Consider the following 12,486-nt stretch of genomic DNA (forward strand, 5'->3'; position numbering starts at 1 on the left):
AAATAATTTTTAATTTCATACACCGGTCTGTTTTTCTATATTTGGTATAACTTTATGTTCTACTGTGCATTACGTAACACAGCTAAATAATTTTTAATTTCATACACCGGTCTGTTTTTCTATATTTGGTATAACTTTATGTCATACTGTGCATTACGTAACGCAGCTAAATGATTTTTAATTTCATACACCGGTCTGTTTTTCTATATTTGGTATAACTTTATGTTCTACTGTGCATTACGTAACGCAGCTAAATGATTTTTAATTTCATACACCGGACTGTTTTTCTATATTTGGTATAACTTTATGTTCTACTGTGCATTACATAAAGCAGCTAAATGGTTTTTAGTTTCATACACCGGTCTGTTTTTCTATATTTGTATAACTTTATGTTCTACTGTGCATTACATAAAGCAGCTAAATGGTTTTTAGTTTCATACACCGGTCTGTTTTTCTATATTTGGTAGAACTTTATGTTATACTGTGCATTACGTAACGCAGCTAAATGATTTTTAATTTCATACACCGGACTGTTTTTCTATATTTGTTTAAAGGTAGGTTACCGTCGTTGAAAAATTCATCCGTCAATCCTCTCATTGATGCGATTAGCCAACAGTTCATAACAGATAGAAAGAATTTTGATAAATCATTATTTTTCGATCTCTAACAAAGTCTAAATAACATAAGAATTAAAAACTATACATCCTTTGATTGTATTGTGATGTTGATTACCAGAAAGTTAAAGTTTAAATTGTTGGTATAAGAAAAACGTAATTCAGCAGGTTCTATACATTAAGACAGAAGACACCGATTTTTCTTTTAAAATATTATTTATAAGCTACATTTTATACAATATAAAAACTAAATGAATATTGACACTAGAGGTCCTCTTATGACTATTATTTCTGAAATAAAAAAAAAAATATTTCTTTACTGTTAAGTGCAATGATGCACAATAGGATACCTGTCCAATATGTAAACTTTAGGGACCAAACTCCGAATTTTAGTGTTACGAGCCCTCAAACTTACAGCTGAGGTGTAGGAAAAAAAGGAAAGTTTTTTTAAAATTAAATTTTAAAACAAACATAGTCGTCATTATAATTTAACAGAAAATTCACTAGTACTTTGTCAATATAAAATTATTATTATTATTACGTTTTCATAGTTTATCAGCTACACTCCCCGGTTCAACATGCAATCTGACTTTTTAGTTTCACTTCTAGTGAAAGTTCTGTTTTAAGCACAGTTTATATTTGTGAAACATCTACATCAACTTTCGTCAGAACTAGAATGTATATTTCTATTTAACTTAATTTTTAAGTACTGAAGAACTTATTTTATGGAAAATTTTCAACTGTATACGTTTTTAAGAAAAATGTTTGTATAAAAAATAATAATAAATACACTTTTTTATAACAAAACCTTAAAAATGTATACAGTTGAAATTTTAAATAAAATGTCACGACTTACTGATTTTCTCAATCGTTTAGCATTTTAGTTATTTGGAATGCGTCTAGTTATACCTCTAGTATATAGTGATTTTATTTTAATTTTAAAGCTTCAACTATTGGCCAAGCGCGTCCTAGTGATAAGTGTGCTAGATTGTGGATATAAGGTTTTTTGGTTCGAGCCTCGTTATCACAAAAAAATATCGGGTGTGTTATAAAACTGACAGTCAATCCCAGTAGTGATTAAAGTAACCCAAGAGTTGGCGGTGAATGGGGTTGGTTACCTGTCTTTCCTATAGACTGGGCCGGCATGGCCAGGTGGTTAGGGCGCTCTACCTCGCAATCTGAGGGTCGTGGGTTCGAATCCACGTCACACCAAACATGCTCGCTCTTTCAGCCATGGGGGCGTTATAATGTGACGGTCAATCCCACTATTCGTTGTTAAAAAGAGGAGCCCATGAGTTGGCGGTGGGTGGTGATGACTAGCTGCCTTCCCTCTAGCCTTACACTGCTAAATTAGGGACGGCTAGCGCAGATAGCCCTCGTGTAGCTTGGCACGAAATTCAAAACAAACAAACCCTCTAGACTATCACTTTAAACTTACAAACGGCAACCACAGCTAGCCCTTGAGTAGCTTTGTATGAAATTTAAGAAATAAACAAAACATTCATGTATACAACAGCTCTCTACTACTAGCTAGCGAGGCTCATGTAACATAATTGTGTAATATACATAGTAAAATATGATTTCATATATTGTTTGTTTGTTTGAAGTTAAGCACATAGCTACACAATGGGCTATCTGTGCTCTGCCCACCACGGGTATCGAAACCCCAGTTCTAGCGTTGTAACTCCGCTGACATATCGCTGTGCCACTAGGTGGGGTGGGGGGGCTCGTATATTGCAACATTACGTCATCAAAATCGATTAAGTAAAAGTTTATTATTGTACATTTAGGATTTTATAAAACTAATTATCTGCCAGAACTGTCTTTTTTTTCTTATGAGAGAATAACTGAATGGGCTATTTAAAAATAAACCAAGCTCTACTAGTGTTCAAATTACAAATACCGCGAAATTTAGCCAAATGGTTCTATTTTTATATAATAAACCAATATTGCAGATTGTATATTGAATTAAAAAGTGATGTTTACAAAAGGTAGGTTATAAAACGTATAAAAAAATTTGAGAAAGAAAAACTCATTTCAGACAAAAAAATTTCTCTAATTTTTCTTAATTTTTCCGATGTAAAATCTGTTTGATTTCTGCTATTATCTTAGGACAAGATGTCAACAGACTAATACTCTTAGGCTTGTGATGTAGTTAAACAAATAAAGTGAAGAATGCAGTGCTTAAAACTCATCGTACATATACTGGAGTTTTTAGTTAGGAAAGAGCTTTCGTACTTTTTTCAATAAGTTAATTCATCCCTTAGATTTTATACTTAATGTCTGTCATACTGAATGACTCACATCAGAGGAAAATCTTATCGATGGTCATATATTACCAATTTTATGATAACAAAACGTTTTACTCAGCAGGATGTAATTTTCTTTTTATTTCTCACGTGTCACTCTCTTGTACACTTAATGTTAATTAGCCTTACCCTTCTACTCAATATCGATATAGTTACTCAGCCACATTGTTTTCGGTTTAGAACTCAAAGTAATCGAAATTTACACATGAAGTAATATTTCATTAACGATATTGTGTCATTAGAACATCAAAAATGAAAAATAGAGACCTTTGGTTTAATGTTTACCATCATCAAGTTACTATAAAAACTATTTGTGTCTGTTTCTTTGCTGTTTAAGTTGTCATATGTAATTCCCTGGTAAGTATTGTTTCGTGCTAGAAATATCGTCAATAGTTTTCTTATTACTATTAATTATTCTAATCACATCTACTTAACCTTACTTATTGGATGTAGTAATTTTTATTAGATTCTAAGCTCATAGTTTAATTAATATAAATTAATAAAACCGCAAAGATCAGAACGTGAAAATTATTGTTGCGTCAAGATATCCAACTAGCCGAAACTTGTCAAATACCCGTAATCTTGGTTACAGTTAAATATATTCTATTAACAGATAATTTGATATTGTGTCTCTATTACTTACGAGCTATAATTCGAAATGCGCATTGTTGCATGGGAAGATATCTAAGACATAACCAACATCGTTAAGTAACAACAGTCAATATACATTACATTACGATACTGAACGCCGAAAGCAGACGAAACAACTAAACCAACTGTTATGATGAGAATGCCTCTTCTAAGCTAGTTATAATTAATAATACTTGTCATAACTGATAAGACATTGGTATTACGGCTATTATATTTTTAGCTCTACATTCTTTATTCAATCCCTTAGCGTTTTTAAAGTTTGGTTTGTTTTGAATTTTGCGCAAAGCTACACGAGGGCTATCTGCGCTAGCCGTCCCTAATTTAGCAGTGTAAGACTAGAGGGAAGGTAGCTATTCATCACCACCTACCACTAACTCTTCGACTACTCTTTTACCAACGAATAGTGAGATTGACCGTACATTATAACGTCCCCACGAAACAGCGATTTACGAGTCGAGTGCCCTCACCACTTGGCCATGCCGGGTCGTTTTTTAAAGGACAATAAAAAGTATAACAGTATTTCATCCACACAGTGTCCGCCATATTTACTGCCGACGACGCAAAAACTTAAAGTTATTAAATTACGAAAAGTAACTAACTACATTTCTGATTTGTTGCTGTTCGATTCTTATTCATTATCATTATTGGCACCCCTATTTACACACTATTTCCCGAACAACAGTGAGTATTGAAACAGTTACACTTCTTTGTGGCTTAATATAAAGTATAAATAAATGATAATTGATTTAAATAAGTACCTATAACTATAGTATATATTAATATAATGGAGTGGTTTGGGGGGGGGGGGATTTCTACAAAGAAAGAAGATTTCTAGAAAACAAGTAAATATTCTTAGTTGATTTGAAACAGGGAGAAAAAAAATGAAATTATATTCTAGAAAAATTTGGAAGTAATAATAAAAAAAAACAGACATGAGACAGCACAAACACTATCGCTGAAAGTAATGTACATTATCATTAATTGTGACGGTATGTAGCATGTTATACAAACACCTAAAGTATTTTAGGTTATTAGTGATGAGCAAAGATATAAACTAACAAGTTGCTTACATTTCACCGCTATACAAGGCCTACTTTTCTTATTTACTTCGCTCTTCCCAGCAGCAATGATGAGCCGTAAATTCGGTGAAACTAGTCTGTTGCAGCGGAAATATCGAAATCAAAAAGTAGATCAGGCCTCTGCGTCATATTTTCTTCACTGAAACTGTTGTTCTGGTGAAGAAAATCAATGAGATAAATCTTTATATACTGGTATTCTGGTCCTCACTCATTTATCCTGGTAAAAATGAATTAAAGCATAAAATAAAAGTTCACACACATATACATATATCTACAGCCCTACACGGGCGTAGAGAACAAACAATAAAATGCAATTTTCGTTGACTTCGGTAAAACTTTTACTTTAAAATGATTTAGACATTTAAGAGATTAGACAAAGTTGGATGCTTGAAATTAATACGATGCAATTTATCATTGCATAGACATCGCTTTCGGCTTTCCTTGGACATTTTATGCCGATTTGATTACAAGCATCTTAATTTTATTTCAATTGCTACTAAAGTAGATCTATTTTTATGCTCCGGCAAAGGTAACACGAAATTATAACTATCAGTCAGTATATATATATATATTGATTGATATCATGTAACTTTGTTTTTAAATCAGTGTTTTTAACACATATCATCAGACTAAACTGTTATTGATTTTTGATATAAAAATATGTATTACTGTTGATAAAATTCCAATAGCATTTTGTATTTTAAACAATATTTCATATTACAAAAATTTATAGTTATCCTTAAAAACAAAAAAGAAACATATTTTATGGCATTTGGTAATACAACGTATACAACCATAACTAAATCTAGAGTAGGTCAAATTATGTCCCCCGTGAGTCATTTTCCTGACTTATAATGTTAAAATCTGGGGTTCGAATCCCTGTGGTGGACAGAGTATAGATAGCCTATTGTGCAGCTTTGCGTTAAAAACAAAAACAACAAAGTCAAACTACATTTTAATCATCTTTAACATTTTACAAACAGTTGGATTTTAAATGATTCTACACGATGATGTCAAAGTAAATTATTTAATTACTAATGGAAAACCTAAATACAGAATGGATTAAACAAACAAATATTTTTTTTTCTTGTAGAAACCTTTTCCTTTTCGTTACGTTTCTAAATGTGAAATGAAAATCGTGACAAATAAGCCATTTTTTTAAAAATTTTGGATTATATTTCGTTAATTCTAATCAAAGTATTGAACAAAACGGCCAAAAAATGTGAAAATTAAAATCTTACTTTACAAAATAAGGTGTTATGATTGCATTATGAAGTATATTGTTGTAATAATTCGAAAGAAAATACCTGTGCGTTACACGAGTTCGAACAATAACCTAAAACTACGCTATTAATAGTGATTTTATATACGTAAAGCTTATAATATTAAGTTTCAGGCCAATAATTCCGTAACTAGCAAATCATAAACCCCTTTCTGCAGAGACGTAACCCAGCACACTAATCTGTAACCCAGCGCACTAATCTGTAACCCAGCGCACTAATCTGTAACCCAGCACACTAATCTGTAACCCAGCACACTAATCACTAGACCATATAGTTTGCAAATACCAGACGGTTACAATTTTATAAATTCAACACTATGAAAGTTACCGTAGCAGAAACATTTGTAATTCAGAAACACAAAAGTTGACCTTATAGAAAGTTCTGTGGTTAAGTAACATTGCTTAATAATTTTGTCAAATTTTAGCTTAACTCAAAGTTTTATTATTCAAGATACCACGTCGCATAATAAGGGGTTAAGCTTAACATTTATTTAGAATTCTAAAGCAAAAAAGAAGAATTTTAAATAGTTTCATATTATGTATACGTAGTCTAAAGGGTAAGAATCCAGAGTTATTTTTTTATTGTAATATATTATTAGCCTCACTATTTACAAAGGACCTTTATATTATAACAACTAAATACACTCAACAGCATTCACTTACTCCTCAAGACTTATTTTCAACGTATGGTACTCTTATTGAGAACTTAAAAACGAAAATTATGATGCTATGAAAAAATATCATCTTGAAATACCTCTTGATCAGGCATCAGTTTCCAAAACACAGTTGACATAATTCTAATTACATACTTCGGAACACATTTAATGGAATAATAAATTCAACCACAAAATTAGGATCTCTTATTTCTCGTGTCATACTGTGAAAGCTTGGAATCAGTGTTTTGAAGAGGATTATTCACTGTTACTTACTAGTCTTGTGTGAACACTAATAAATGATGTAGGAATGTTTAACTCGGAAAAACACTCTTTTATCCTTGGCCTATCCTTAATAAGTAATAGTTTGTCATAATCCGGTAAAAGTCCTCGTGCAAAACATATTTAGCCGTTTATTTGTATAACTGAGTGATGGGTCTTAAGTCCTTCCCAGGTAAACCTACAGATTTGTGGTCACTTTATGAAGGATTTAGCTAATCATTGCTACTAATGGAACCGTTTTCCTTTGAGATCTGAACACGATTTAGTGTTATATCTCTTGTACTTTCATTTCAAATGTCTTACACACTAGAAAATGCCAAAAAATGAATTTCGATCAATCTTTTAAAAGTCATGAAGACAAGTGCACCAGCAGTGGCACGTTTTAAATTAGTAAATACCTAAAAATATATCATTATTCTATACCAGAAATACTGGTCACTTTTAATATATATATATATATTATATTGTGTTCAATTTTCAATTTAATGTTTTCTGGATGGAGCTTGATTATAAGATTACGTCATATCATTTGAGAAACAAGCCTATTCGAAGGGATGTGTTTATAAAAAAAATTATGGGAGATATCTATTTGTTTGATAATAAAGATAAACATTTAAACTGTCTTCACGGTGTTTGTTTGTTGAATTGTTGATTTTTAACCTTTGATTCAATCCATTTTTCTTTTTCTAAAGAATGTGCGGATTTTAACAAATTCAACGATATTTGTTTGTCATGAATTTTTCAACATTTGTTATTCTTTAGATGAACTGGCAGCTACTTCTGGCTTTGTGCGCATGCACAGCTGTTACTTATGTACAAGGATTACCGAATCAACATAAACTCCAGACCCGAAGCCAGAAGTTCTGTGGCAGACACTTGGCAGAGGCGTTAGCCTTAGTGTGCAACAACGTCTACTACACTCCAAACAAGAGGGCTGACAGCGATTTTACTTCCAATCGTGTAGACTTAGGTAACTTGTTTCAAGAACCTTTCAAAATTTAAAAGCTCACACAAGATTTACACCCTTCAGCTTAATTTCGAATATGTCTCATAATGAATTTCGATTTTAATATTATTCATTGACTTCTTTGTTTAGTGAATTTCGTGAAAGTTATTCGAGGGATATTTGTGCTAACCGACCCTAATTTTGAAGTGATAGACTTTACGAAAGGCAGCAGGTCAACACCACCCACCACCAGTTCTTGGTATATTCTTTTACCAACGAATAGTGGGATTAACCTTCACGTTATAACGCCCCCGTGGCTGAACCCGCGACCCAAAAATTGTGAGTCGAGTGCTCTAACCATCAGGCCAAGTAGTTATTGAATAACAGCTTATTTTTGCATCTCTTGAGATGTCATAAATGTGGCATCACAAACTACTTGTAGAATATGATTAAATTATAACATTATTTTCCTTATTGAAAAAAAATACGCGTTTTTCTTCTTTTAAGACAGAACCGTTATATTGCTAACTGATAGAAACTAAAAAATTAAAATCACAAGCATTTTAATCTGTAAAATATACCATATGTTTCAAGAGCAATAGAAAAATGTTGCCTATAAACAATTAACTCTGAACTATTTGTCATCGTGAAATGAAAAAAAAAAGCTGATAGATAAAGCACATTAAGTGCTGATTTTTATTTGTTCTAAGCCATGAAAATTCGTGATCTTGTGTTAAGTTGTCCATCTAAACGATTACAGAAAATTCCTTTACACTAGTTTTTTTTATTTTTTAGGAGAAATAATGCACGACTATGCTTTAAACTGACGAAAATCAGGAAGCTTTCCATTTTTTTTATTGATAATTCATACTGGTGTAAACTTATTTTTAATTATCCCGTAAGTTCAATTAAAATTCTACACTTTTCAAAAATAGGGTTTTGAAAACAAATTTACAAATATTGTAATGTAGTCTTTATTTTCCTTGTTTTAATTTTCAGAACCTTGGTGGACCGCCTTTTCGTATGTTGAACCAAGACCTGATGATGGTTTTCTGGACAGCAGAACAGCTCGGGTAGTGTTTGGAAAACGAGATGTTTTCTTCCGAAAGATGAGGGGCGTGGCCGATGAATGCTGTAGGAAAGGCTGCTCAATCTCAGAGTTAACATCTTACTGTGGCCAGCATTCGAAATGAAACTAGATGGCGTCGTTGGCCCGAAGGGTACAGACTGCCAGCATTTCAGGGATGCTTTTCACTTGATTAAAACCTTCCATAGTTATTTTCACTGCAGTAATTCGGCTTATGTTTTGTAAAGTCTATATATATAGTAAAATGCCAACAACTTATTAGTTAGAGAATGTGTTTGAAAAACCTGGGTGAAATCAATATACACTATTGTTGTTCATGATTATTTAATAAAAACATATTTTGTTTCACAGCTTCAACTAATCGTGTAGCTCAGTTTTACTCAGGTTTATAATTATGTTTTTATATCAACGTGGTATTACATAAATTGGTTTAAATTGGCCATCTTTAGCCTAGCAAAATTCGGTTTCCAAAAAATCAGTACTTTGCGCTGTTTGTCTTTTAAACTTGCTTTTTTTTTGTACTATAGTACCTTTCTTTAACTTTGTTCTTCGTCCCTTGCATCGACGGACACAATATGGTATAAACCAGCTGTGTTTGATATTGTTTTCTCATATTTCAAACATTAAAATAATCAAACGAAAAATCTGTTATTTTGTTCTACATTCGTGTTCTTTAAATCAACCATAGATAAGATTCGGTATTAAGCTTAACATCAATTATAACAATGCAATTAAGGGTAAACACATGGGTAAATAGGTCAATTGATTGAAAACTAGAGATTTTTCAATCTGTAGGTTTTTTAAACGACACACGTATTATTATAATTATAAGCAAACATTATTTAAAGGCTAATCAGATTCATTACCTTTGTCAGTACATTTAAGTTGACGCCATCGTTTGACAATTATAATACAAATATTTTCGAAATTATTATGGACTATCGTGTGTCGAATTCTTGGGTACAAAGATGTAAATCAGAAGATCCATTTTTACGTCACGATATGCTGCTAAACGCAGTCACACTTTATTTGTGGTGGCGTTATAATTGTGACAGTCAATCTCACTAATCGGCAAAGACAGCGGGTGCTAGTGATTAGTTACCATCTTTTTCTTCTAAGTTATGACCGGTTATAAGTGAACCTTTGGGATCTCTGACCTGACTGGTAACTCCCTGAGCTACATAAGGTGCTATTTAGATTCAAAATACCAAATACTCATTTGATATAATGAAATTAAAATAACTTTGTTTTTTGTTGTTAAAGGCATAGTTACACAATTGACAATCCGTGCTCTGTCCACCACGAGTATCTAAACCAGGTTTTAAGCGTAATAAGCCTTTTGGCTTACCGCTGAGAACTAAGGGGCATTAAATTAACAAAATGGTAGTATATAATACTTGAAGTTGTCCTTCGACGAGCAAAATCTGTTATAAGAAACTTAAATATTACATTAGATGTAGAATTTCAATTATTTTCTACCTTTTAGGACAAGACAAACAAATATTCAAGTTTATATATATTCACAATAAAACATCATAAACGTTATTTCTTCAAGAAATTTATATATCTAATATCTCAGTTAGACCAGTAAATAAATCAATAGTTTCAAATTACTTTCTTCTTTACGAAGACCAATATTATTCATCATACACTCAAAAGGAGTATTTCTATATACTGTTATAGAGAGGAACGTTTATTTGGAATACTTTCCATAATTCTAGTATCAACAGTCTCTTGTACAGCGAACTGTTGTAAATGAAAAATAGATCTAAAAGGTTATTTTCACACACCTTTGATTCGAATTATGTACAAATTGACAAAAGTGTGAAGAGAAATCTACAGTTTAATGTCACTTTTATCACATATTTTACGCCTATTAGTTTTTAATGCTTCACCAGCTTTTTGTGTTCAAAAACTTTGAAAGCTCCTTATTACTATTGTCGAATGATAAGGTTTGGTTATTACCTTGCATAAATTATTGTTCCTTTTTGATATCTTACAAATGTTAAGTCTTGGGTATTACATCGTTCAGAATTTTTATCTGTATTACCATTTTGCAAATTTAAGTTTTCTTTACGATACCATTTAGATTTCTTATTAGATTTAAAACGTTAAGGTATGGGACATCACTTCATTTAGATAGCTCCCTCCCCCCATTGTCACAGTGGCATGTCTGCGGACTTACAACACTAGAAACCGGGTTTCGATACCCGTGGTGGGCAGAGCACAGATAGCCTATTGCTTATTTGCTAACAAACATTTAGCTGTTAATTCTGATTGGTACATATCAAATGTTAGGGTTTTTGACATTTTCATTCAAAATTATAGTTTCTGAATCATTTTTAAAATTATAATGTTTTAAGTATTACGTTATTCAGAGATTCTGCCCTTCTTTTCTTTTGAAACGTCAATCTTTTGTCTGCTACATCACCAATAACTATTTTCTTACTATAACCACTAAGTACAATTTTCTTATTAACATTAATGCTACGTCACTGAGGACTGTTGTTTCTTCCTAACACTGATGTTACATCACTGAAGACTGTTGTTTCTTCCTAACACTGATGTTACATCAATGAAAACTCTTGTTTCTTCCTAACACTGGTGTTACATCACTGAGGACTGTTGTTTCTTCCTACACTGATGTTACATCACTGAGGACTGTTGTTTCTTCCTAACACTGATGTTACATCACTGAGGACTGTTGTTTCTTCCTAACACTGATGTCACATCACTGGAAACTCTTTTCTTCCTAACACTGATGTTACATCACTGAAAACTCTTGTTTCTTCCTAACACTGATGTTACATCACTGAGGACCGTTGTTTCTTCCTAACACTGATGTTACATCACTGAGGACTATTATTTATTCCTACCACTAATCAGGTGTTATTCCAAGTTATTGCCGTCTATAGTTACCCGTCTTTCCCGATCATTTTGCTGAACCTTTTGACCTCATCATCCTACAGCAGTTATACTAAAAATCAGACGAGTCTTTAATTTTCACCACAAAATAGCAAGTTATAATAATTCACGTGTTTCTTAAGAGTGGTTAACGCACTGAAGAGAAAGTGTTAAAAGAAGAGCAGGAAATGTTTCCATTATCATTGGGAAAGAGAAATGTTAATTTACCAGAAAAGTATGTCACAAACTTCTAGTGAACTCCATAGGAACTAACGGAATGTTTACTTCAGTGTAATTCCACCATATTATTCCTGCTGTCCTTATTAAGAATGATAAGATTTAAGAAAAGACAATAAGTAAATAAATACAACTGAATTTTAATTGAAATTATTTATACATCAAACAGGTATACTACAACATAGGTATAAAAGTAGACAGCCACATTCATTTTTAAACACAAACATGTGATAATAATTTCTGTGACTTCGAAATTTATAACACGAAGAAGAAGGTATGCATACATATAGTAGGTAGGCCAACACTCGTTACATATTATATTTTTGTTGCAGTTATTCCTATAATTCATGGCCCATCAGTGACATTAGTTTCTAAACAACTCAGTAAACGTTTATATATTTTTTTAATTAACACCTTGATTTAAACAGTGAGGTATATAAAA

General features: G+C 32.1%; 1 protein-coding gene across 1 annotated transcript in view; it reads left to right on the top strand.

The window, feature by feature from the left end:
• LOC106459415 (LIRP-like) overlaps positions 1-9,260 on the top strand; it is a 10,790-nt gene extending 1,530 nt beyond the window's left edge. Inside the window, exons 2-3 of the mRNA XM_013919035.2 lie at positions 7,633-7,840; positions 8,816-9,260. Of these exons, the coding sequence (XP_013774489.1) occupies positions 7,633-7,840; positions 8,816-9,009 (402 nt within the window). The 3' untranslated portion in view covers positions 9,010-9,260. The remainder of the gene's footprint in view (positions 1-7,632; positions 7,841-8,815) is intronic.
• The last annotated feature ends 3,226 nt before the right edge of the window (positions 9,261-12,486 follow it).

The sequence above is a fragment of the Limulus polyphemus genome, unplaced genomic scaffold (genome assembly GCF_000517525.1).
Source record: "Limulus polyphemus unplaced genomic scaffold, Limulus_polyphemus-2.1.2 Scaffold605, whole genome shotgun sequence".
Lineage (NCBI taxonomy): Eukaryota > Metazoa > Arthropoda > Merostomata > Xiphosura > Limulidae > Limulus > Limulus polyphemus.